This window comes from Lissotriton helveticus, chromosome 8 (assembly GCF_964261635.1).
Source record: "Lissotriton helveticus chromosome 8, aLisHel1.1, whole genome shotgun sequence".
NCBI classification, from domain to species: domain Eukaryota; kingdom Metazoa; phylum Chordata; class Amphibia; order Caudata; family Salamandridae; genus Lissotriton; species Lissotriton helveticus.
In genome coordinates this window covers 46,778,536-46,805,892 of record NC_136069.1, presented here as the reverse complement: position 1 = coordinate 46,805,892, position 27,357 = coordinate 46,778,536, and the positions used below count along the sequence as shown (strand labels likewise).

The 27,357-nt window shown below is 47.8% G+C and overlaps 1 protein-coding gene across 1 annotated transcript in view; it reads right to left on the bottom strand.

Moving 5' to 3' along the window:
* LOC144772325 (uncharacterized) overlaps window positions 1-27,357 on the bottom strand; it is a 100,999-nt gene that overhangs the window by 33,781 nt on the left and 39,861 nt on the right. The window contains 1 exon segment of the mRNA XM_078656566.1: window positions 2,759-2,854. Within this exon segment, the coding sequence (XP_078512692.1) occupies window positions 2,759-2,854 (96 nt within the window).

Here is a 27,357-nt window from a genome sequence, read left to right as displayed (position 1 = left end):
TGGGGATATTCTAAGGTAAGGAATCTAATACTAACCTGTTTCTTTCAGATGAGTTTAATACCTGTGATTTAAAAGAAAATGACACAGAAAAACAAGGGTGGACTGCTAACTGCATGACCCGCCCATCTGACTTCTTATGTACATTTCCGTCCCTACGAGGTCACTATACCTGTTACCACTGCTGATTCCAGTTACAATGACAACAGCTTAAACGCGGCCGGCCCGAAGTGGTTGTAGGCGGCTTGCTGTGTTAAGATGCATATCGTTCTGAGTTGTAATTTGCTGCCTGATGATTACTGCAAGCGCTGCCGGCCATGCTATGGTTGTAGGCACTAAGCTGTGTCCATGTTCGCAATTACCAATAAAGGTTTTGGAAAAAAAACAAAAAAAAAAAAACCTCTCAGTCCCCGCCATCTTGCAGATGGGGAAACCAGCCAACCAGGGAAAGACTTATGCCCCCCTCCCACTGGAGGGTGGCATAATAGGAGGTGTACCCACCCCAGAGATGGGACCCATTGGTCCCAAACTTTTACCTACTTATAACGTCCCTAAATCTAGCATTTAGGGGCACCTCTGAACCTTGCTACCTCAGACAAGAAACCAGAAGGATTAAAGAAGAAAAAGGACCGAACAGCCATGCCGAAGCTAACAAGAGGACAGCGCCCACTGACTTGGCCAAAGCCCTACCTCCCTGTCCCCACCTCGAACCTGCGCCGGCGAAATACCGGTGTGTCCTGCAGTCAGCAACCTCGACAAACCTGGCGGACCTGCCTGCCTTCCATTCCAAAGACTCTGTCTCCCATGAACACTGAATTTGTTAAACAAAATCCTCCAGCTCCACAAGGATCCGCAAGTTTGCAACACTCTGCACCCGACGCCCCCGGCCCAACACCAAGAGGAAGTCTCCCCAGGGATCCCGACCCGAGATCCGGCGACCCCGGACCTGACTCAAGCCTCAAGCCAAGCCTCCAGCCTCAAACCAGAAGGTCCCCCCCAACCGCGACCAGGAGCTGGAAAGAAGATCCGACCCTAAAAGGCACCACTGCACCCAACGCCCCATGGCCTTGTGTGGCCTGACCGACAGTGCCTAACCAACATCCCAACTTACCTCCCCAAGTGGTGGTTGCATCCAGAAAACCTTCGTCCCAGAGCCTGCAGTGCTTTTGCAAACCGGAGACTCCCCATTGACAGCTACATGGCTTCCGACGTCAAAACAGCACTCTGCACCCGGCTGCCCGAGGGCCATTGAGGGTGCTCTTTTGTGCTGACCTAAACCCCATTTGGCCTGAGCTTAAGTCCAGGAGCTTTGCTCCCCCAACCCAGTGGCCTGCTCGTCAGCAGCCACCAACCGGATGCCCCCTATCCCCCATTGGATCACATTGGGCCTCAGCACTCTGCACCCAGCCGCCTTAGTGCTGCCGAGGGTGTAACAAGAGTGCATCCTTGACCCAGCGGGACCCCCGAGTCTAACTCCAGAATACCAACTTCCACAATAAAGTACATACTTTTAAACCAATAACATTATTTTCCTCCATAGGCTAACATTGACTGTTTTTCTATGAAAGGTTTCCAAGTGTGGAGTTGGAAAATCTAAGAAATACTTTAAAACTGTAACTAAATAACCAAAACGCTTTTACTTACCTGTTTACAGGAAATGTCTCCATGCAGTATCCAGGTATATTGTGCATTTTGTAAACAAAGTAATCTAAAAAGTAACTGACTTGATATTCTGCTAAACATCCTATACAAAGTATATGTACTGTATTCTGAAAAGCATTGCATTATCAGTAACACTACTGTAATCAAAACAAAGTGCATATACAATTACAATCCAAACTGTGTAACAACTGTATATTACTTTACCTTGGCATACCTTTTGGGTTCCACTGGACTCTGTGCACACTAAACCTCACTTGGGGCTAGATGTAGGTAAATCAGATTTACCGCTTCATAAATACCGAATTTTACCGATTCGGTATTCATGAATCTGTAAATCTGATGTAGGTATTCATTCGGTAAAAAACCCCGAATCGGTATGATTCGGTATTTACCGATTCTGTAATTACAGAATCGGTATTTGCCATTGATTCCTATGGGCCTTGAAGCCCATAGGAATCACTGGCAAATACCGATTCTGTAATTACAGAATCTGTAAAAATACCGAATTGCCAAGGGGGACAGGGTGTCACTTTGATCGCCTGTACACCGTCAGGCCACGACACCACGTTACCGAGAGGGTTTATCTTAGGTCTCAGGTGAAGAAGCTCATCCCGCGAGTAGATAATAGTTTCTTTAGAGGAAGCGACCAGAGTTTCTGGCCCTAGACCCGTACTGGCACGGACGGGCACAGACAGGCTGCGCGGACGGGAAATAGCGTTCACTTTATAGTGCGACATTGCACAGGTGTACATGCACAGATGTGCATGTACACAGAAATTCGTAATTTACCATGCAACAGTATTACATGGTAAATAACGAATTTCTAAGGGCCTGTGGCACTGTAAACTGTGCCACCTACATTTGGGATTACAGAATCGGTATATTTACCGATTCGGTAATTTACGTAATCGGTAATTTTACCGAATCGGTAAATATACCGATTCTGTAATTTTCAGCCCCCTACATAGCAAAACCCAAATACCGACCGGTAATTGGCGACCTACATCGGGCCCTTGGTATAGTATATACAGAGCCAGCTTCCTACAAGGCTGAGAAGAGATTATTAGTTTGTTGCCTGGAAGGATCTCACAAAACTCACATGTTTTTCCTAGTTCATCCTGCGTCTCCTGCTGGAAAACTGTTTTGTTGTCATCTGCAAAGCTTTGTGAAATCCCAGAAGTAGCTACTGGATCCCCTGAAAGACAGAAAGATAGGCACAATCGTTTGCAATTTCATCAGAGCATTACTCAGAAATGGTTGAAACACTGAATTCAAACAACTTTGGAATGTTGCTTGTCTGAGATTTAGTCAAAAACACATACTACTGGGGTGTTTTTACCATTATTATTCCCCATGTGTCATATTATAATTACTTATCTTTGTAATTACTTATATATGTGAGCAAGTGTGCTAAATTACTACCCCAAAAAATATTATTGTCGACCAAACTTAAACACCTACAAGCAACCCTTCTAATAGTGCAATGGTATCACCAATGTTCTGCGCAAGCGAAGGCACTGTAAGTATTAACCTAAAACTACTGCCTTTCTAAGGAAATAACAAAGTGCCGAACTTGCTGTACACCACAAAAAACTCAGGCCCAGCGCTAAAACTTACAAGGTAAAAAACATTCGATAAAGGTGCCCACCGTCAAACAGTACATTTCCAAAAACTCTGTTGTGGGAAAAAGTGTCCGGGTAACTGGCGCCATATGTGGTTCCGACAAGCATATAAAAAATTTGAGCTAAATTCGTAACAAAAAAACTATTATTATCGACCAAACTTACACGCCTACAAGCAACTCTTCTAATAGTGCAATGCTATCACCAATGTTCTGCACAAGCGAAGGCACTGTAAGTATTAACCTAAAACTGATGCCTTTCTAAGCAAATATCAAAGTGCCATACTCGCTGTACACCACAAAAAACCCGGGGCCAGCGCTAACATTTTCAAGGTAAAAAACATTTTGGTAAAAGTGCCCACCGTCAAACAGTACATTTCTAAATTCGCCAACCATGACAAAAGCCAAAGCCAAAAACTTATAAAAATACTAAAACCTCCGGTGCAACCACTCACCCACCAATAGCATACTGCATAAACAGCAAAACTAGCATTTTTTTTTTAAAAAGCCCTCAATCACCATATTTGTGCAAATTGTTGCATACCAAATCGTAAAGGAAGGAAATAAGTGCTTCAGTAGCAAGGCCTGCACGGAGTAATGAAATACAAGAAATTGAACTGTACTTTAACAAACTGCGCTTAAAATGCAGCTTTATTTTATTTTGCCAACTTGCAGCAAAGGGAATAAGTGGCGCCTTGCTAGCGCCATAGCTTTAGTAAGCAAGGTGTGCACAGAGCAAAACTTCCAAGTGTGTTTCAAATGCGGCTTTATTTGTGTGATTTAATAACAAGCACACGACAAATGTGAGTGTGCTTTAACAGCGTGCGCTTATAGCTTCACTAAGCAACGCGTGCACAGAGCAATGCTATTCAAGAAATGGGAATTGCTTTAAAAAACTGAGCATCTCGCACCTGGCGACGCAGTGCGAAGCGCTATCGCCAGCGAGACCTATTGTCGCCCACTTGACTCTCAAGAAAACAGGAGATGGGCACGCGCAGGCCGGACTGGAGCTCTGAACGTGCACATTCACCACGTACAGTCACGCGCTGTGCACATCTCCTGTCTCCCTTAATGCGAGGTGAGTCAGTGGCACACAGGGAATAGCCATTGTATTTAAATGCCCCCTCACTCAGCCCCCTCATTCACCTGGCTGACTGAAGACTCCCCAGCTGCTCTCCAGGCATATCTTTCTTCTTCCGGTGTGCCGGTAACTTCGCTCTGCAGGCACCCTCCAGTGGAGTTTCCTTGGACTTGCTTGTCTCCTCTGTGGTGCTTGTGACTCCCGCCAGGCCTCGAGGAGTTCCTGCTCACTGGGCTCTCTCCCTCATCAGCGAGTCAGGCTCTGCAGCAGGCGGGGCTCTCCACGGAGCCCTGCTGGCTCACACACTCGCATCAGCTGGCTTCGCGGGCTCCCGTCTGCTTCCTGTCTTCTTGCGGCCCCACCACCGTCCTAGCACAGGTTGCCTGGCTTCCTGTCCGAGCCGGGCTGCGGCGCCGATATATCTGGCAGGCTGCCCACCGCATTGATGACTCAGAAATACTAGTGCTACGAGCTCGGTAAAGTTTTAAAGCCCCCATGCACTCACCATGCCCCTCTCTTCCTTCACCTCACCCCCACCGGCTCAAACGTGTAAATTGCAATCAGACTGGCATTTCTACCAAGTACTTAAAAGCTTACTTTTCAATGTCTGCTTTTGTTTTACATGCAATTCTTGTTAATAAGTACGCTATCAAATTTCTTTATTAGTCATTTTGAAATTTTGTTAGCACCTTCAAGTTTTTTAGTATGTCGGGGGGGCAGAGTAACCAGAGTCTAAGGCTCACCCCGCACCTACTGCCAGCATGATACCGAATGATGCAGGGTGAGAAGGGACCATCCATTGCATACCCGACGTCCTCCGGGGAGGACCCTGCAGCCGCCCGCATTTTGATGCCCATACACCTGCAAACTAACCACCCCTGCTTTGTGAGGTCAGTAGAAAAGGAAGGAAGCGGTGCATCTGGCACCTTTCTCAATGCGCATCTGTGCTGCCAAACCTCCTGCAAGAGGTGAGAAGTCTCCCCTGTTGCGGCAGTGACCATGTGGGCAGAAAGAAGGACTGCGCTGACAGTGAAGTGGGTAATAGCCCTACAAAAACCTGTGAACAAAGACGACACTACCGGAAAGTGCAACACTCGCCCGCCGCAGAGGAGAGGATTGCGGCGGAGCACAGGGTAAAGAGACTGCACTCAAAGTAAGGCAGCCTCAACAAAGCTGACCACCATGGCATAGTGTAAACCAGCCTCACTGCATGGAAGAATAAAGCTTGTGATGTCCCACAACCCAGCCTCTGACCACTGCTGAGAAAGTGAGGCACCTCACCTCTCTGCTGTGAAGTGGTGAGTTACGCAGTGCCAGAGAGACTTAATGGCTTTGTGAGTGGTGTCCTGCTGTGTGACCTGCGGCACCCCGACAGTAGGAGTGGTGCAGCTCCGCCCGTTTGAAACAAAGAACAAGCATTTGCAATGCAATAGGTCTTGCATTTACGCGAGTTTGAGCTATTGGCATTGTAAATAACAATGCCTTTTATTTTTTTTTGCTTTTTAAAACAGAAATAAAATGCATTGTCATTTACAATGCCAATAGCTTAAACTCGTGTAAATTCGAGACCTATTGCATTGCAAATGCTTGTTAGTTCAGTCTGCTGAAAGTGCAAAGCAGTACCAGTGGATCAAGAGAAAACTTTCCCTAAATAGATGTAAGTAGGTACTATTTCTACTGTTGTGTAGCTTTTTTCCTGCCCCTAAATGGTACTATTTTTATTTTTGAAATATTTATTCTTAAAAAATGTTTTTCAGTATAATTAAAAAGAGCCTCCATATTATGCTGCAGCCCAGTTGGGGTTAAATCAAATAAAACCACGTCTACAACTACAAGTTACAAGTTAATTCCCCTTTTCTTAGACAGGAAAACCCTCAGTCTCTGTAGCTCTCTCTCCATCCCCTCAGTACCCCTCCACCTGGGAGAGCCACTTCGCTACTGAGCCGTGGCAAGGTAATTGCTCCAAAAAGTGGTCTTCCAATTCTCCCCTTCCTTCTTCGGTGTTTTCCACAATCTCTTTTCTTCTCGGCTCATCCGCTTCACCTTCTCCCAGGATCCTCTCTAGCGTCTTCTTCCACCTTCCCTCTCTGCCTTCCAACGTCTCACCCCTGAACCAGCCTACTCCTCTTTTTGCGTCCGACGGCTCTCCGCTATTGGTTTTCTTAGAGGTCACATGTTGTACCTGTACTGAATTCTTAAAGTGATCTTCTTTTGAATAGCTATTAGAATGTGTTAGTGATTCAGATCTTCTGCTTTTGACAGGATTCAGCGCCTCTGCAGTCACACCTGGATTCCATGAAATGACTGCCTCCTCCTCCTCCTCCCCTGATAGTTCAGAACAGTCTTTTTTGTGACACAACCCATCCTTAGCATTTTTCTGCTCAGGAAAAAGGGGAAGCCTAAGCAAGAAATCAGCATTACAGTTGTCAACCCCTCTTCGATGTCGGACCTCAAATCTGAAAGGTTGTAGAGCTAGGAACCATCATAGAACTCTTGGGTTGTTTCCCTTGCTACGGCTCATCGAGGTCGAGGGGCTGGTCAGTGTATAGAAGAAAGTTTGTTCCCTCAAGATAATATTGTAACTTGTCAACTGCCAATCTGATGGCTAGACATTCATTCTCTATAACTGGGTATTTCTGTTCTCTTGGAAAACGTTTTCGACTAATGAACAGAACAGGGACTTCTATGCCTTCATTATTGTTCTGTGACAGGACAGCTCCAAGGCCTATCTCTGAAGCGTCTGTTTGTAAAATGAAAGGTTTTTCAAAATCCAGACAGGCTAGAATGGAGGTTGTAGTGAGAGCAGTTCTGAGAAGTTGAAAAGCCTTCTGGACCCGGGGAGAGGGGTTTTGTAATTAATATTTATTAATTTCTTTTTCGAAAGGCAGCCGTATCATAGGCTCTACCCCGGCCACCTGGGACGACTCCTAGTGGTCTGCAGCACCTGGAACCTCCCCAAAAGCCACAGACCTAGTGTGGAACCTCAACATCTTCCTGGATTCCTCGCTCACCGTGAGCTGACAGATCAATGCCGTCTCATCATCATGCTTCCAAATGCTATGCCTTATCGGAAAGATCTTCAAATGGATTCCCATCGAGTCCTGAAAGACGGTCATCCATGCACTCATCAGCAGCAGAATCGACTATGACAACACACTCTACGCCAGCATCACCCAGAAACTCCTCAAGAAACTCCAGAACATCCAGAATACCGCCACCAGACTTATCCTCAACATCTCTCGCTGCAACCACATCACCAGCCACTTAAGAGACCTCCACTGGCACCCAGCCAATGAAAGAGTCACCTACAAGTACCTCACCCATCCCTACAAAGCCCTACACAATGCAGGACCTGCGTACCATCAACCACCGCCTCGCATTTCACGAACCCACCAGAGACCTCAGCTCCACACAACTGGCCCTGGTCACTGTCCCATGTATCTGCAAGACCACAGCTGAAGGAAGATCGTTCTCCTACCTTCCAGCAAAGACCTGGAACACCCTGTCTCTCCACCTCAAGCATTCACCGTCACTGCCTCAATTCAGAAAGGACCTCAAGACCTGGCTCTTTGGCTACACCACAGCGCCTCGACGTACCTCCTCTCCCAAGCTCCTTGAGACACTTAGGGGTGAGTAGTCGCGCGTTGCAAGCCACTGACTGATTGATGGAGGTCTGTTAAGGGTCCTGCAATTTCGGAGTCTAAGGGTATAAAACGCATATAATATCCGAGAAAGCCCAAGAATGCTTTTATCCCTTTTTTGTTTTTTGGCCAAGAATGTATCCAGGATGACCTTAACCTTTTCCTCCTAAGGTTCTATCATACCATCCCCTAGGACATAACCTAAATATCAACCGTTGTTAAACCCACCTTTATTTTTTAAACCTTTATTTTCATTTTCAAAAACAGTTGGCAGCTATACATAATTGTAAAATATCAGTGGTCAGGTAGAGTACATAGGGACAACAAGTTCACTTAAGAAGTATTATAGCGGAATTCCACTGGGGAAAGTGCGCTTCAAAGAGCCGTCACACCCGTACATCACTGCATATATTTAGAAAATCTTCTATAAGGGACAGTACTATTAATTCACCTTCATCCTCTTCTGCACTCGCATCAGAACTAATACCCTCTGCGGGATCAGTATTTACAACCGGCATCACTGATCTCCCTCCAACTATGCTCGTATCCGACTCTTCAGCCAGGGCTCATTCCAGAACATCTTGTAGGCAATATTCCGCTGGGGGAAAGTGCTGTCTCATCCAAGTAATGGCCACCCCAAGTAGAGCCAACACTAAGACCAAGTTAAAGAATTTATAAGCCATCTTACGCTTCTGTGGTCTTTTAATGGGGTCCAATAAACAAGATAGTGGAGTGTTGTTTATATGGATACGTGTGATCCAAAGCAGTTCCGACACCACCTGTGTCCAGTAGCCCACAACCTCAGGGTACCGCCATGCTAAGTTTATGAAGCCAGCACTACTGGCACCACATCATGGACAGTCATCAGATCTGACTGGGTTTATGCGGTGAAGTGTCTTTGGGGTTACAAGTTTAAGAAGAAAATTATATTGAATCAATTTAAACTGGGCAATTCAAGACACTGCGAGTGTAAGCCCAGCAATGTCTGCCCACTAACTGTCCACCAATGGGGTTCCGAGGTCTGTATCCCATGCTACATATGAATTAGGTAATGGAGCGAACGAGTCCTGTCTCATGGCCTTAAATAGGTGGACCAGCAGGAGGCATCCTGTGCCACAGGTCAGTAGTATGTCTAGCGTACAGTTTATGGTGCAGCTGGATATGCAGGCCAAGTCATCCTGGCAATATCAGCCAGTCATGCGTAGTGTAAATATTGCCCCTGTCCTAGTGTAAAAACGTCACAGGCCTGATCATATGTAATGAAGAACTTGCCTGGGTATAGGTCTCCCAAGATCTCACATCCACTCTCCTGTCAGGCTTGGAAGTAGATGTTAAACCCCAACATGGACTATTCTGCATTAATGTGCAAGTAGGCCGTATGTAATTCTTTTAGGATATTTTGTAAATGGACAAGGTGTTGTTCCCATGTAGGGGTAAAATGACTATGTCATCTAGGTAGTCTGACAAATAGTTTTTATGTTTGTGCAGTACTTTATTCATCAGTCTTTGGAATGTGGCTGGGGCCCCATGGAGCCCAAATGGTAAGACGGTACATTTGAATAACCTAGCGGGATAGAAAAGGCTGTCTTCTCCTAGTATTCTTTTCTAAGGGGTACCTCCCAATATCCCTTGGTTAGATCTAGTGTGGTAATACATTTGGATTCACCCAGTTTTTCAATAAACTCATCTATCCTGGGTAAAGGATACGAGTCAAATTTTGAGCAGCATTCACATCTCTAAAGTTAATGCAAAACCCGATCGACCCATCTGCTTTGGGGACAATTTCGATGTGTGACGGCCAGTTGCTTTGGGAAGCTTTTATTATACCCATCTGTAACATATTTTAAGTCTCTTTTTAGACAGAATCTCTACGGGCTGCTGGAATTTGGTATGATTTCTCTTTAATGACTACCCCTTTCTCAGTGAGTATTGCATGCTCAGCTAGGTGGGTTTGTGTGGGACGTTTAAAAATAAAGAAGAAAAACTTGCAGTACTTCATGAAGGGCAATTTTGTGATCCTCTGTTAACTCCTTATTTAAGACTAGTTCCTCAAGAGTATTCATTCTATGTTTTAGAGGCTGAACTATTTGGACTGTTATTGGTGGCGGTCCTCACCACTTCTTTAGTACATTTATGTGATCATTTTGATGTTTTCTTGGAGACATTTGTAACCGGTAGACGGTATTACTAATTTTCGCTGTGACCTTATAGGGCCCCTTCTACTTTGATGTCATTTTTTGGATGTAGAGGGCAAGAGTTCCAGGGCCCAGCCACTTACCTGTAAATGTCCCTATTTTTTCCCCTTATAAAAGTTCTTTTGCATGATTTGGCTTTTTTTCAAGATTGGTGTGGGCCAACTCACAAAGTTTACCTATTCACAATTTTAAATGTTTTGCATAATCTAATAAGTTTCCAGCTTCACTTCTGGTATCCTTTTCCCACACCTCTTTAGTCATTTCTAGTCATGTCCAAGGTTGTCTGCCATATAATAATTTAAAGAGTGAACAACACAGACTACTTTGGACGTGTCCCTTATCTCAAAAAGGGCAAGGGGTAGCAGCTGATTCCAAATCTTCTCTCCTCCTAGCATCTTTTTCATGGTGGGTTTCAGAGTCCCATTGTGTCTTTCTACCAAACAGTCAGTTTGGGGATGATAGACAACCGTTTTAATATGTGAAAGATTCAAGGTTTTACAGACTTGTTTCATAAAAGGGGTCCCTTGGTCGGAAAGGATTTCATTAGGAAAACCTACGCGGTAAAATAGTTCAATTAAACAATCAGCTATGCTTTTGGTTGTAGGTGCTCTTAAAGGAAATGCCTTTGGAGAGCATGTAGAATAATCTACGACTGCCAATACGTATTGATTCCCTTTACTGGACGTGGAAAGTGGATTTATAAGGTTAAATCCTCCCTTTCAAAAGCAGTCCATATGATGGATAGGGGTTGAAATGATACAGGAGGAGGCAGATATTGATTTTTGCATTGGCACATCTCACACTCTTGGCAATACTTTATTTTGGTATGAATGCCTGGCCAAAAACTTTGTCTAAGAATTTTCCGAGTTGTTTTTAATGTCCCTGTATGTCCTGCCAACTAGATGTGAGTGATTAACAACAAGGGGTGGTGATGGACAGAGTCTCTGAATTAAGCAGAAAACTCTCACCCAGTCAAGAGATCAGGGCTAGATCCAACACCGTTTTTTAGCTCACTGCATCATCCCAGTTTCAGAACCTGGCTGTATGCAAATTAGTCTGTTCCTGTCCCAGTGCATGATGGGAACAGGGCAAACCAAACTACAAAGCCAATTCTTACACTGGAAAGGAAACAAGCTACCGGGGACCGGTTTCTGGCATTTCAGCCTCTTCGGCCCGGCTTGCTTGAATCCTGATGGTGCAGTGAGCAAGGGACTCATGTCTGAGCATACCCTTCCACGCTTAGGGTGGACAAAATAATTAACAACAAGGGGTGGTGATGGACAGAGTCTCTGAATTAAGCAGAAAACTCTCACCCAGTCAAGAGATCAGGGCTAGATCCAACACCGTTTTTTAGCTCACTGCATCATCCCAGTTTCAGAACCTGGCTGTATGCAAATTAGTCTGTTCCTGTCCCAGTGCATGATGGGAACAGGGCAAACCAAACTACAAAGCCAATTCTTACACTGGAAAGGAAACAAGCTACCGGGGACCGGTTTCTGGCATTTCAGCCTCTTCGGCCCGGCTTGCTTGAATCCTGATGGTGCAGTGAGCAAGGGACTCATGTCTGAGCATACCCTTCCACGCTTAGGGTGGACAAAATAATTAACAACAAGGGGTTAACTAGATGTGAGTGAGCAAAGAATAATATTTGTTTTTGGAATTCATAGGGTACTAATAGTTGAGGCTCATCACCTTTTTGACATATCCTGTATAGCAATGCCTTTTTAATAATGAACCGGGGAAACTTGTCTGTTGGGTTACCTCCAGGCATTTCGTAATATGGCCTCAGTTAGTTGAGTGTATCTAAAGTTCTTATCTAGGATCTAGGGTTCCTGAGTAAGTAATGTTTCCTGAGGAACTGGGATGAGTTGGGTGTCTTCATAAGGGCCTAAATGACTCATATTGTTTAAAAAGTGGTTCAAGAACTCTGGGTTATCAGTACCCAGAATGAGATCTACTGGTAGGTTGCATAATAGTCCTACAACTACATTTAACACCTGTACTGTTATTGTGGTTACTGAGAGAAAAGCTACAGGATAAGTCCTGTCTTCTACATGTACACAACGGATGCTAGTTACCTGTATGGGAAAGATGTATTAATTAAATCTCCCTGTATCACAGACTGTTTGCACCCCAAGTCTAATTAGGCCGTCACCCATCGTTCATTTGTAAGAACACTTACATAGAAACCATGTCCTAGCTTCTTTGTATAAAGGATGGACTTGGGGGCATAACTAAGGCCCCCAGGTTCTTCTGAAGTTTTCTTGTTGGGGCAATATGGTGCCATTCTCTACAATCGAAACATTGAGGGCTCTTATAATTGGAGTTCTCTGCTTTAGGATATTTAAACAAGTTGATCACGCCCAGAGGCTTTACCACTTTGTTTTCAGCTTTTCCTGGACTTGAGGGAATAGCGCAAATGTTTCTGTCTCCGTGGGCGAGCGTTACAAGTGAGACCAGGTGTCCCCACTGCGGCCTCGCATACGAGGATGGGATTGAGGCAGCTGGTTCTGTGCTAGTTGGAGCAGAGGCGGGGTACATGTTCAAGCGAGCCCCGCAGGCAGAGGACGCTGCGCCCTGATCGGTTGGTGGTGCTGCCGGAGGGCTCTCTCCTTCCACCAGTCCCGGGGCGGCGGTCAGCGGCCAAGATAGGGTACGGGCCTACTGTGTGTAGGAAGGTGGATATCTGACTATGGTTGCCCCCAACTTTTTTGCATAGTGTTTTGCTGGTTTTCGACTTAGTTGGTCTGGGATCCTGCTATTCAGGACCCCAGGCTTCCTGCTCTCTCTGTTAAAATGGATTCCATGTACCTTAGGTACATATCTAATTGGATACTGGGTCACCTTATCAGTCCCTGTACAGTGTACCGTAGGTACCCAGGGCATAGGTGCACTCAGGGCCTTCCAGGGGCTGCAGAATGTATTATGCCACCCCTGGCTGGCCATCTAAACAGACACAACTGGCTGCACGACAGCTGGGGCAAGGTGGTGTAATCACCCTTTGCTGTAGATATAGTATACCTATATCTAACCTTAAAATGGACACATATATTCCTATCAGTCACTCCTATGGCAGGCCTTATCAATCCTGAAGGCAGAGTGCTTGGAATTATGTGAGATGGTGCTCTGGCATGAGCTGAGCCTATCTGCAGCTTGCGGACCAAGTCCTTATAGCTGTTCCATGATAACGCTATACCAGCATTATAATCCTCGCGGTTGAATGCTAACTTTGGTATAGCATTATCAAAACATGTCGAGTAAGGTGTCATACGAATTGGAATACTACCCCCTCGCCAATTCTGGCGACGGGGGTAGCATTCCACCCTTCTAGAGGGACACGACCTGTATGTAACTGTGAACCCCGGTTAAAGTTAACTCGAGCCTTGGCATCACAAAATGGATGCTGCCACCACAGACACAAGTCTGACCTCCTGCTGCTGGGAGTCCTTCCAGCGAGGGAGGCTTGGACAAAGGGTTTCCTGCCTTGGGAGGTGCTAGCACCGCCCCAGACAGGATTTTGTGTATTGGGTAGGATAGGCCTGAAAGGAATGAGACATGCCTGGGGCACACAAGGTGTCCTGTGCATACACCGGTTCAAACCAGTTGCTGGGGCATCCCTGCCCCAGGTCTGGCGCGAAACCGGACAAAGGATAGGGGGTGTAACCACCCCCCTTCCTGGTCCCACCCAGGGGAGGGACCTAGTCACCAGAACAGCCCCCTTTAGCAGGATAAAGGTAGGAGCTGGTCCCATTCCAAATTAGATTAATCCTAAACTACTCTACAAGAAGAAACTCTGGACTTCGATGTTCTGCTCCACAGAAGACTGAAGAAATCTCCCTTGTGGGCAAGGAGTGTCCACCCTGCAACTGCAGGCACCATCAAGCGTCCAGCGGCTTCACTTTTTCGTCTTCCCTCGAGGATCCAGACTTCAGAGCCCGACGAGACCCGGATTCCCAGACCTCTCCGACCTAAACTCACATCTGCAGCAAAGCTGAGACCCGTGGGTGCGACGAGACACGTGGGACCGGCCATCTTGAAAGAAACTGCACTTCGCTTCCAGCACGACTCCCGAGGTAAACTGGACCAAGTGCTTTGGGGATTGAGAAGCCCCAGCCCCGAGCAGCCCCTGCACCGAAGATCAGCCCTCCAGCATCCACGAGATCTGCGTGGGGCCCTTCTGCCTGTTTGCTGCTCGACGCGTTGTCTGGTCACTTGCCGGCTGGCTAGTGCCCTCCTAGACGACGAACCTTGAAATCTTCACTGCTGGTCTGGTTGCTCCAGACTGGCCCTTGCTCCCTTCCAAAAGAGGAGCACCCTGGATCCTCCTGGTCCACTCCAGACGCCGTTTCCACTCACCGCGTGGGTTGCCTTTGCCAAGGCCTGTTGACTCCAAATCCGGATCCAACACCGCCGACAGCGAGAGCCTGCGTGGGACAGCTCGTGCCTCCATCTTGGTCGTCGAAGACACCACCTGGTCCACGTGGCTGCAGAGACAAGCGTCCACTCTTCACCTGATCGTGACGACAGCATCTGGTTCCCTCCTGGTTCCACCCCGGTCACTGGCTAGTGATTTTGAACACTGTCCCCTCTGCTTTCAGGTCCTCTTCTTCCTCGATCCACCCGTGGATCGCACCGGACATCTTCCTCCTGGTCGCCTGCAGCATCTTTTCTTCCAGGCTCCATAGACTTCAACGCAGAAACCCGACACAACTTCGCACCTATGCACCTGCAGCCCGTGGGTGAGGTAACGAGTGTCCAGATTCACAGTCGTTTTAGTCCTACCTAGTCAGGATTGTCCGTACTCACCTTTTTCTTGAACTGTACTGTCCATAGACGGTGTTACGCATCTCGCGCTGTGAGTTCACACTCTGCACACGCGTCCCGTGGGCCTCCTATTACTTACCTAAAGTTAGGGTAGCGTGGTCCCAACGATCCTACAGCCTCTGGACAGCTCCATTCCTTCTATCGATTTCCTTATACCATTTACTTAGTATATGGTTTGCCGTGCCCCTAGGGCACCATTGTAATTTTGTGCAACTTATCGTATTTTTCCTAAGAGATGGTCATGTGCTTAGCCCTCTGACCTCATAAAGAGTTCAGAGGTGTTTGTTATTAATAAATATAGTGTTTATTTTCATAACAACCTGTGTGGTGTCCTTTCATCTGGTATTCAAGGGGTTATATTGTGGTAAAACAGCTGGCTTCACATGCCAAAAGAGTTTAGCCTAAGACTGCTTTGTCCATGCTACCATTAGGATAGCTGGTCTATAAGGTTGACTTACAACCAATCACCATAAGGGTTGTTTGGACTGATACAAGGTGATCACTAGAACTAGTGAGCATCATATATCAGGCCAACTTCTCACATTAGTGTGCAGCGGTTGGGATTTGAGCTTGCTGTTGTTTTTACCAAATATAATCTTGAAATATCATTTGAAAGATCACATAAGGTACCATAGGTACATATAACAAGCTTAGAAATACTCTGAGTTCTACTGAACCAGCTGTTGTAGTAGAAAGGGCCTAGCACACCCTGACTACAACTCTTAGCAAGGGATCAGTAGGAAAACCCATAGTGTAGGTAGGTGCATCACTTACACCTCACTAGAAAGCATGTCTACCCATGGAGAGTCTTCAGAGACTCCCCTAGTGGTTAGTGACCCTCCACAGGTCCTTTCCAGATAAGCCGCTCTCAGTTTCCAGGAGATGAGACAATTGTGTACCTCCAGGAAATTGAAACAGGGTTCTAACCCTACCACTCCTTTTCTGTTAGGTCTCTTAGAGACTTATGATGCTAGAAGGGCTTCTAACACAGGCCCCTCCAATCCAGATGGGAGCATGCCCCCCCTTAGAAGGTACACCTGGTGATCCAGACTCTAACCTCCCCGAGACAGAGAATGTAGCTGAGGAGGAAGAGGAAGAGTCCTCTGGGGATGAGGCAGACAAATGTCCAGTAGTAGTCAGCAGACTCACAAGGGCCAACTTAAGCCTACATGAAGGTGGTACTGGGGGAGCCCCAAGACCATCCTCAAGCAGGCCTAACCTTGGGAATAGACGAGTTAGATCTCACTCCAGAGGCTCTAACAGAGCTATTCACACCCATGTCTCTCAGGCATCTTCTCAGAGAGGGATGACATCCCCTCAAAGAAGAGAGCATGAAGCAAAGATGAGGGAAGTGAATCTGAGGATTGAAAGGGAAGAACATGCCCTTGCCAAAGAGAAACTTGCCTTTACCAGAGAGCAACAGTTGAGTGGGGTAGTCCCCACTGGTGGCAGCAATATCCCTAGGGATAGAGAAAGGGGTTTTGATACTAGAAACCTGAGTAAAATAGTGCCCTCCTATAAGACAGGAGATGATATTCACAAGTGGATAACTGCTCTGGAGAGGGCCTGCAAAGTACAGCAGGTACCCCAGAGTCAGTGGGCAGCTATATTGTGGCTCTCCTTTGAAGGTAAAGGTAGAGATAAGCTCCTCACTGTTAGAGATGAGGATGCTAATGATTACCAAGTCTTGAAAACTGCACTGATTGATGGATTTGGCTTAACAACTGAACAGTACAGGTTAATGTTCAGAGACACCCAGAAAACTCAGGCTCAAGATTGGACTGACTTTGTTGATTGTGCCACTAAGGCTTTGGAAGGCTGGCTACTGGGAAGTAAGGTTACTGATTACACAGGATTGTATAATCTAATTATGAGAGAGCAAGTCTTAAATAATTGTCAGAACCAGTTATTACACCAGCACCTGGTAGACTCTGATCTGACCTCTCCACAAGAATTGGGTAAGAGGGCAGACAAATGGGTCAGAACCAGGATTAGGCTTAAGAACCAAGGTGGTGACCAAAAGAAGGAATCAACCAAGCCTCAAGAGAAGGGTGGGAATAAATCTACAGATCAAACCACATCAGGGCCCCAAACATCCTCTGAAGGGGGTGGGTCCCAGAATCCTTCCAATACCAACAATAAACCTTATTGCCATACCTGCAAACAGGTAGGTCATATGAAAACTGACAGCAGTTGCCCAAGGGCCAACAACAATAAGGAGAACATACCCCCAAGTAACACTTCCAAGCCTCCTGTTACTACTAGTAGTAATCCCCCAGGTGGTGGGAGTGCCCCCAAGAATTTGGGTGGATTTACTTTGGGAGTTCCTGAGGACTCTGGCGTAACCAGGTCCCCTGACGTAACTACTCTTGTCTGTGAAACTGGCATGGGGGTTGCCAACTTCACTGCTTGTCCCAACACTTTGGGCAAGTACAGACAGGAGCCCCTCATCAATGGTATAAAAGTTGAGGCCTACAGAGACACAGGGGCTAGCATCACCATGGTGACTAAGAGCCTGGTCCCCTAAAGGCAACTTTTACCTGGAGCCACATTCCAGGTGACTAACATTGATGGAGTGCAGAGAGATCATCCCATGGCAGTGGTAAATCTCAGCTGGGGAGGTGTCACTGGTCCCAAGAGAGTGGCAGTGTCACCAATCTTGCCTGTAGATTGCCTACTGGGGAATGATTTAGAGCTCTCATCCTGGGCTGAGGTAGAGCAAGACACTCATTTTAAAATGGTAAACCTCCATGGAAAGATTAGTGGGGCTGTGATGGCCACAGCCCCAGTCCAAGATGTCCTCCCTGAACAGGTTAGGAGGGTTGTGCCAGTCTCAGCCCAATCTCAGACAGATTCCTTCCCTGAAAAGGTTAGCAGGGCTGTGATGGTAACAGCCCAAACTGAGTCCCTTCCTGAAAAAGTTGGTGGGGTTGTGATGGCCACAGCCCAAACTCAGACTGATAATAGTGTTGTGAAGCCTGAAACTATGGATCACTCCACTCAAACAGAGAGCATTGAGGAGGAAGAGAAATCTCCCTCCCACCAGACTTTAGGAGAGGATCAGCCTCCTCAGGGAACTCATCTTACCCCTTGTGAAGAAACTGCCCTAGAGGTAGTCAGGCCTAGCCTGGCAGAACCCCTGATGTCAGTGGACCCTTCCACGGTGGGACCCAGTCTGGAGCAGGTAACCTGTCCCTCTCTACCCTGCCTCAGTCAGCCCAGGGCTGTAGAGGTCAGGGAGGCCAGTGCTGGACCCCAAAGGGGCTCCTGTCCAAAAGAATTCCCCCATCAGCAGATTAAGAGCACTGAAGCTAGTAGTCCTAGCCAAGTGAAAATAAAACAAACTCCTGAGGGATCCCCCTTAAAATTAGTTAGGGACCTCCCACAGATGGACACTGTTGGGCACAGCCAAACCTGGGACCTACAAACCTGACCTGTCCCTCCAGTAAGCCAAACAGAGGGACCCAGCCTCCAGCTTTAGGTAGCCAGAGGTTGACCCTGAGAGCATACAGCAACTCAGTCCTGGAAAGAAAGGCATATATGGTGGATAGTGATTGGAGGAAGTTGAGCCCAACATTAGTGGAGCCTCACTTCAGTACTCCATCCCAGCACCAGCCTTTTACTTTGCCAAAACACACCACAGGTAGAGATTCCCTATGGTGGAGACCCTCAGATACCCTTAGGGAGAGGGATTGCTTAGTGGACCATGAGATAGGGGGTAACCATGCCAGTGCATGCACCTCCTCATATGGCCACTCAGGCAATATAGGCTTACCTGGTCAAGGATAGCCTTATCTCCTTTCGTTTGGGGGGGGGGGAGGTTATGTAGGAAGGTGGATATCGGACTATGGTTGGCCCCAACTTTTTTGCCTAGTGTTTTGCTGGTTTTCGACTTAGTTGGTCTGGGATCCTGCTATTCAGGACCCCAGGCTTCCTGCTCTCTCTGTTAAAATGGATTCCATGTACCTTAGGTACATATCTAATTGGATACTGGGTCACCTTATCAGTCCCTGTACAGTGTACCGTAGGTACCCAGGGCATAGGTGCACTCAGGGCCTACCAGGTGCTGCAGCATGTATTATGCCACCCCTGGCTGGCCATCTAAACAGACACAACTGGCTGCACGACAGCTGGGGCACGGTGGTGTAATCACCCTTTGCTGTAGATATAGTATACCTATATCGAACCTTAAAATGGACACATATATTCCTATCAGTCCCTCCTATGGCAGGCCTTATCAATCCTGAAGGCAGAGTGCTTGGAATTATGTGAGATGGTGCTCTGGCATGAGCTGAGCCTATCTGCAGCTTGCGGAACCAAGTCCTTATAGCTGTTCCATGATAACGCTATACCATATACTCTTAAGTGCATTATAATCCTCGCGGTTGAATGCTAACTTTGGTATAGAATTATCAAAACATGTCAAGTAAGGTGTCATACGAATTGGAATACTACCCCCTCGCCAATTCTGGCGACGGGGGTAGCATTCCACCCTTCTAGAGGGACACGACATGTATGTAACTGTGAACCCCGGTTAAAGTTAACTCGAGCCTTGGCATCACAAAATGGATGCTGCCACCACAGACACAAGTCTGACCTCCTGCTGCTGGGAGTCCTTCCAGCGAGGGAGGCTTGGACAAAGGGTTTCCTGCCTTGGGAGGTGCTAGCACCACCCCAGACAGGATTTTGTGTATTGGGTAGGATAGGCCTGAAAAGAATGAGACATGCCTGGGGCACACAAGGTGTGTTGTGCAAACACCGGTTCAAACCAGTTGCTGGGGCATCCCTGCCCCAGCTCTGGCGCGAAACCGGACAAAGGATAGGGGGTGTAACCACCCCCCTTCCTGGTCCCACCCAGGGGAGGGACCTAGTCACCAGAACAGCCCCCTTTAGCAGGATAAAGGTAGGAGCTGGTTCCATTCCAAATTAGATTAATCCTGAACTACTCTACAAGAAGAAACTCTGGACTTCGACGTTCTGCTCCACAGAAGACTGAAGAAATCTCCCTTGTGGGCAAGGAGTGTCCACCCTGCAACTGCAGGCACCATCAAGCATCCAGCGGCTTCACTTTGTCGTCTTCCCTCAAGGATCCAGACTTCAGAGCCCGACGAGACCCGGATTCCCAGACCTCTCCGACCTCAACTCACATCTGCAGCAAAGCTGAGACCCGTGGGTGCGATGAGACACGTGGGACCGCCATCTTGAAAGAAACTGCACTTCGCTTCCAGCACGACTCCCGAGGTAAACTCGACCAAGTGCTTTGGGGATTGAGAAGCCCCAGCCCCGAGCAGCCCCTGCACCGAAGATCAGCCCTCCAGCATCCACGAGATCTGCGTGGGGCCCTTCTGCCTGTTTGCTGCTCGACGCGTTGTCTGGTCACTTGCCGGCTGGCTAGTGCCCTCCTAGACGACGAACCTTGAAATCTTCACTGCTGGTCTGGTTGCTCCAGACTGGCCCTTGCTCCCTTCCAAAAGAGGAGCACCCTGGATCCTCCTGGTCCACTCCAGACGCCGTTTCCACTCACCGCGTGGGTGGCCTTTGCCAAGGCCTGTTGACTCCAAATCCGGATCCGACACCACCGACAGCGAGAGCCTGCGTGGGACAGCTCGTGCCTCCATCCTGGTCGTCGAAGACACCACCTGGTCCACGTGGCTGCAGAGACAAGCGTCCACTCTTCACCTGATCGCGACGACAGCATCTGGTTCCCTCTTGGTTCCACACCGGTCACTGGCTAGTGACTTTGAACACTGTCCCCTCTGCTTTCAGGTCCTCTTCTTCCTCGATCCACCCGTGGATCGCACCGGACATCTTCCTCCTGGTCGCCTGCAGCATCTTTTCTTCCAGGCTCCATAGACTTCAACGCAGAAACCCGACACGACTTCGCACCTATGCACCCGCAGCCCGTGGGTGAGGTAACGAGAGCATTTCGGTGCTCAAGGGTAGCTTGACTCTCCTAGTGTCCAGATTCACAGTCGTTTTAGTCCTACCTAGTCAGGATTGTCCGTACTCACCTTTTTCTTGAACTGTACTGTCCATAGACGGTTTTACGCATCTCGCGTGTGAGTTCACACTCTGCACACGCGTCCCGTGGGCCTCCTATTACTTACCTAAAGTTAGGGTAGCGTGGTCCCAACGATCCTACAGCCTCTGGACAGCTCCATTCCTTCTATCGATTTCCTTATACCATTTACTTAGTATATGGTTTGCCGTGCCCCTAGGGCACCATTGTAATTTTGTGCAACTTATCGTATTTTTCCTAAGAGATTGTCATGTGCTTAGCCCTCTGACCTCAAAGAGTTCAGAGGTGTTTGTTATTAATAAATATAGTGTTTATTTTCATAACAACCTGTGTGGTGTCCTTTCATCTGGTATTCAAGGGGTTATATTGTGGTAAAACAGCTGGCTTCACATGCCAAAAGAGTTTAGCCTAAGACTGCTTTGTCCATGCTACCATTAGGATAGCTGGTCTATAAGGTTGACTTACAACCAATCACCATAAGGGTTGTTTGGACTGATACAAGGTGATCACTAGAACTAGTGAGCATCACATATCAGGCCAACTTCTCACACTGTGTATAAGCAACAGCAGCTGTCTCCCTGGGGCCTAAGTACAGAATTGCTGCAACAAGTGCCTGAGCCCATAATTAGACTGTCAGGTGGTGCTGCAGAGGGCGACACGGGCAAAGCAGGCCCTGCAAAACTCCTGAACCCCTGAAGACATCATGGGGAGAGTTTAACCGCAGGAGAGGTCCAACCTATACCATTTTCCAGATGGGCGGGTACCCCTCTGGGCTTTGACGAGGAGATTGGGTTCAGAGTGGATGTTCCCTTGTGTCTCATCTGGGGCACTGGCAGACATTGGCAGCTCAATCCCAGTGAATGGGGCCCATGGTTGCCCAAGGGTTATTAACTCCAGTGAGCATGAGTATTGGGCACACAGGCCACACAAACCATCTGGCTCCCCCTCTTGCCAGCTGCAACCCAGTAGATGCTATTGATGTGGAGACACTCGCTGCCTGCCTGATGAGGGGACGCTGTACAGGCGCAGGCGCCATGGTGTTTGACCAGACTCAGACCGAACTGAAGTCGTGGAGGGGGAAGAGCCCAGCTTGAAGACAAGCAGCCTACCAGGGAAGGCCTGGTACATTGACTCTCTCTTCACTGGGCGGGACTAATGCCGGAGTCATGGCCCTACGCCCGAAGTAGGGGAAAATTGACTCTTATACAAAGGTGGAGACCCGGCCACGGAGGTAGATGTGCAAGCGCCGACTATGCTGATCAATGCGGTGCTGCTTTTGGCAAACCAATCTTCGTGGGAGGTACTGAAGAGGAGGATAGGAGAGGTACGCTGTGATGTCTCCATCCTGAGGCAAGACCTACGTAATGTGTCCAAAAGGGTCACAACAGTCGAGAACAGGATCTCGGAGGTAGAAGACACTGTGAAGGAGCTTCAGAAAGATGTGGCAAGAATGTTGTGCCACAACTAAGGAAGTGGTCTGAAGACTCCAGGGTGCTGAAAATTGCTGGAGGCGCAACAACTCGCGCTTTGTTGGCTTCCCGGAGGGGTCCAAGAGGGCAAAGATAGGCGACTCCCATCTGAACAGTTCTCCTGTTTTGTGTTTGAGTGAGTCCATAGAACACTAGGTGCAAAGCCTCCTCCGGGGGTCCACTCACGGCCTCTGATAGCTTGTTAACTTCCTTGACCGAGACATGATATTGTGGGAAGTTCGATGCCTGGGCGAAGTCAGCCATGAGAATCCAAGAATTATGGTATTCCCGGACTACACCTGCGAGGCCCAAAAACAGCGCTGTACCCTTGATTCTGTTAATATGAAGTTGCGGGTCCTACAATTACAATACATGCTATTGTTCCTGGCAAAGCTCAAAGTCCTTTTTAAGGAGGAAGTGCTCTTCTTTCATTTACCCGAGGAAGCATGGGCCCGGCTAGAGGAGCACCCGCTTCCGATGAGAAGTGGTGGAGGACGGTCTGGTTTGAGTGCCTCCCACAAGGAGGGGGGCGAGACCCAAACACAACATCCAGGAAGGAGGAGATGGGGTGTGGAAGGACCGCGCTGCTAGGGTGAGACACAAGCAGAAACTAGGAGTCTTCTCTTATATCGAGGGCGAGCCGAGCTTGGCATCCAAAAAGACTAAACACCACGATCTGCATGGTAACATATCTCCTGCCATTTCAGCGAGGGGCCTGTCATTAGACTCTGATGGAACTCACCCACTTGCTGTAGCAATTGCCGAGCTGGACCATCTACACTTAGAACAAACGTCTTCTGAGAGAGGCGAAAGTCTGAAATAAGGTGGTAGCTGAGATTGCTTACTGAGCCAGAGCTAGAGCAACTTGGCTCTCAAGAGCCCCGCCCAAAAACTCTCACTGGGAACTGGGAGTGACTTTTCATCTTGTGGTAGCTGTTACTGTTGGAGGTTTGTGAGTTGAGGTGGGTGGTTGGCTTCAGACATCTCATACTCTCTTCGTGCATCATTTGGATCAGGTAATGTGGTTTAGTGCTAAGGGGAGACAGTCGGGGGGATTTGTTGTGTTTTTTTTATGTTAGTTTATGGTTATGGGAGCGACACAGTCAAAATTACTGATCAACGAACACTCAGGGAGGCACCAAGATACTCCGTGCATATTCTTTTAGCGATGGCACAGTCCAGTTCACTAGAGGGCACCCACCTGTTGGTCCCAACCTGGAATGCGAATGGTCTGTGTATCTAAATTAAGTGGGGTCTAGTGACGCAATACATGAAACTTCTGCAGCCGGAAGTGATCCTCCTCCGAGAGACGCACCTATACAGGACCCACTGCAGATTCTTGGGCAGAGGGCATATACGAAACTAGCACATGCGGGGTTGCCATACTAATAAGAAAGAACCCCATGTTTCGGAAGGCCGAAACTTAGATAGACCCCCAACAGCAGACATGTAGGGATACAAGGCCACAGAGGACGGACTGGGTTGACCTTCCTGAGCATTGACACACCTCTCAGACTGCAATCCCCCACACTGGCTAAAGTTAGAGACATCCTTCTTGTGTCTACTGCCACAGTACATGTCATAGGTGGAGATTTTAATAGCAGAATGGATGTGGCCCTCGACCGTTTGGGAACCCCGGCATTACCCCCCAGGCAACGGAAATGTTGGGCTTATCTGATAGAAGGGACTCATACTTTTAAGGAGTCCACAGGGTTTACTCAAGACTAGATTACATGCTTGTGCCCAAGGGTGAGATCGGAGAGATTGCACAAGTGGAATATTTGGCGAGGGGCTTGTCAGATCACTCACCCCTATTAGTCAAAATAGGGGGGGGGGGATTCAGGTGGGAGGGGGGGTAGAAACTGAATGCATGGGACCTGATGGATCTTGTGGCTTGGGGGCTCTGGGTAGACACAGAGTTGTACTTCAATGAAAATGAAGGCTCTGTGGTATCGAAGACCATATTGTGGGAGGCATACAAGACTGTTTTGGGATAGGGCTCAAAACCTGATTAAAAAGTAAAAAAGAAGGGACGCAGCAGAGATCGAGGTTTTGGAGAACCAGATACTGCAGCTGGAGGGGTCTTCAGAGTCTGCAACTGACCCCCTTGTTCTTAGGAGGCAGAACCTGTTGTTTTTGCCTTTGTCACCCCGAGTGGGATGGGTATGCTCAGATGTGAGTCCCGTGCTCTCCACACCACTGGAGTCAAGCTATCCAGGCTGATGACGGCTGATAGCCAGAAACCGGTCCTTGGATGCTTGGTTCCGGTCCAGGAAATACATGGCTTGGCAGTTCGGGCTGGACTGTTCCCATGAGGCACAGGGTCAAGGCTGATTTGCATATGGCCATGTCTGACCTGGGGTGGTGTGGAGTGCAAAAAAACGATGGATTTAGGCCCAGATCTCTGTACTGGGGTGAATGTATGACAATGTTCTGCATTCTGTCCATCACCTGTTGTTTTTGCCTAGGCAGATTACAGCCAGGAAAACTGAATACCGGGATTTGGCACAGGAAGGGGCAACAAAACAAATGATGGCCACATTACATACCCTATATGAGACAGGGGATAAGGACAGCAAACTTCTGGCAAGGGTGAGCAGAGGGGAACAAGAGACTTGCTGGATGCAAAGACTAATACCTAAGACCTGTGACACTGATGCACAAAGTTGTGGAAGAGTTTGTCCGCTACTATGAGCAGTTCTACAGGGCCCAAACTCACAGAGATTTGGCCACTACTGTGATGTACCTGGCTGCTGTCCCAACTCCTGTGTTGGGCGTGGAGGCGCAGAAGACTCTAGAAAGGGAATTAACACTGAGTGAGATGGAGGCAGCCATTGCCAAATTAAGGCCAGGCAAAATACCGGGACTTAATGCATTGCAGCGGAGTTTTACAAACTTTGCGCCAGCTTGCTAGGGCCTCGCCTGCTGAACATGTTTTGAGGAGAAATAATCTTTACAACGCAGTCATTACAACGCATTACCTTTACAACGCATAACATTACAACGCATAGTTTTTACCCCTACACTATCCAACACTTACCCTACTGTTGCACTCTCTGGAGTGGGAATAGTATTTTTTACCCCTACTCTATCCAACACTTACCCTACTGTTACCCCCAAAAATTATGCGATGTAATGGTATGTGTTGTAATGGTATGAGTTGTAATGGAATGTGTTGTAATGGAATGTGTTGTGATGGATGTAATGGATGTTACGATGTAAAAACTACGTTGTAAATGTGTACGTCATACATTCTGTTTTGGGAAGTATGGGAATTGGGGGGCAGGGGAGGGGATCTCCCCTCTGATCTTCAGAGATCAACCATTATAGTGCTTCCCAAGGAGGGAAAACCTAGGGAGCTGTGGAAAAGTAAATTTTGCCATGTTCTGTGTCCCTACGTGTTCCCCATCTTATGCTATATGTGCATGATTAATATGCATATGTATTCCCCATGATCGATTAAAGACGCAATTACAGTTGTGTCCATCTCTAGTATACCAGTTCCAGTTCTCGTGAAAGCTACGAGTATTAGGCCTATGTAAAGCTACGTTGCCACGTTTCTCAGTGTGCACGTTATTTCATTGTAAAGTCCCCGTTTCTAGGCCTCAAAAGGGCCCGGACTCAGATTCAGCTCCTGTCTCCTGAAACCTCGTTGAGGAGCGATACAGCCCCCACCTGTATCCCTGACCCTTCACTTACTTCCTGCCTCACAGTGCCCGGCTCGGCCTGGCTCTGCCTGCCAGTCTGCCAAGAGTATGTTATGATTCTAGTTATCAGTCCAGCTCTCCTTCTCTGCATTCCTAAGCTACTGAATCGCATCAATAGTTTCAGTCATCGTCTAGCCTTTACGTCTCCATGTAAGAGAAATACTGTATTTATGGTCATTTAATATTCCTCAACACACACTACATGTAGAATAATGCATGCACCAGTCTTAGTGTCTGTTAGCCTTTGCCCTGATAACTTTTGGATTCTATCAACATGTTCTCTAAACATCAGATACTAGATAGTGTTTAGGTACATGTCGCTCTGACTCTCCAGACTTTCGTCTCTCCTTCTAGCTCAGAAGTCATAGCCCCCAGCTTCTCCCTAGTAACACGTCATTGCCAGCTTGCGCGCACCACTAGGTTAGAGGTCCCGGCTCCTTAGGTAGCCCCCTCCATGTTTCCGCCCATTTGTGACATATTCCGTTACGTTTACATCACATGTCTATGTATACGCCCTGTTCACGCCTCTTGTTACACCTACTTTCTGCCTTATCTCTCGCGACTGCTATAGGCCCTGCCTACTGTTACGCCTATTGTATTGAATACCATGTATTTTGTTTAAGTATATATACTTGTGCACTATTATTAAAAGTTAGCCATTCCATTCCTTTGTCCCTGCCCCGTGCAGCGCTGCCATCCTATTCCCGTGCAGGTTGTCCTGTTCCTGTCCTTTATGCTGTATTAAACCTGCAAACTCCTACTACCTCGAATCTTGACTCTTATTTATTGAGCTATCTGTTATTGTATATCTAGTCAAAAATAGAGGTATTATTTATTTATTTACCACATAATGGCGCCCGAATAGGGACTTGCCCTTTCCCCACGCGCCGGTGAAGCCACGCAAGCCCCCTGATCCTCTGCAGCCGTGACGGAACCATACCGGCCACGTGCAGATATTTCTGCTTCAAGTATCCCTCAGGCCCACGGAGGAGACGGAGGTTGCGGTCCAGCGTCCAGACGAGGCGGTGGAGGAACGCGGCGAGTCCCGACCAGAGCCCAAGCCGAGAGTCCAAGGTCCGAGGTATCCGGAGGCCCACCTGTAACTGAAGTCCGAAGTTCGTCCGTCCGTCGTCGTAGTAGT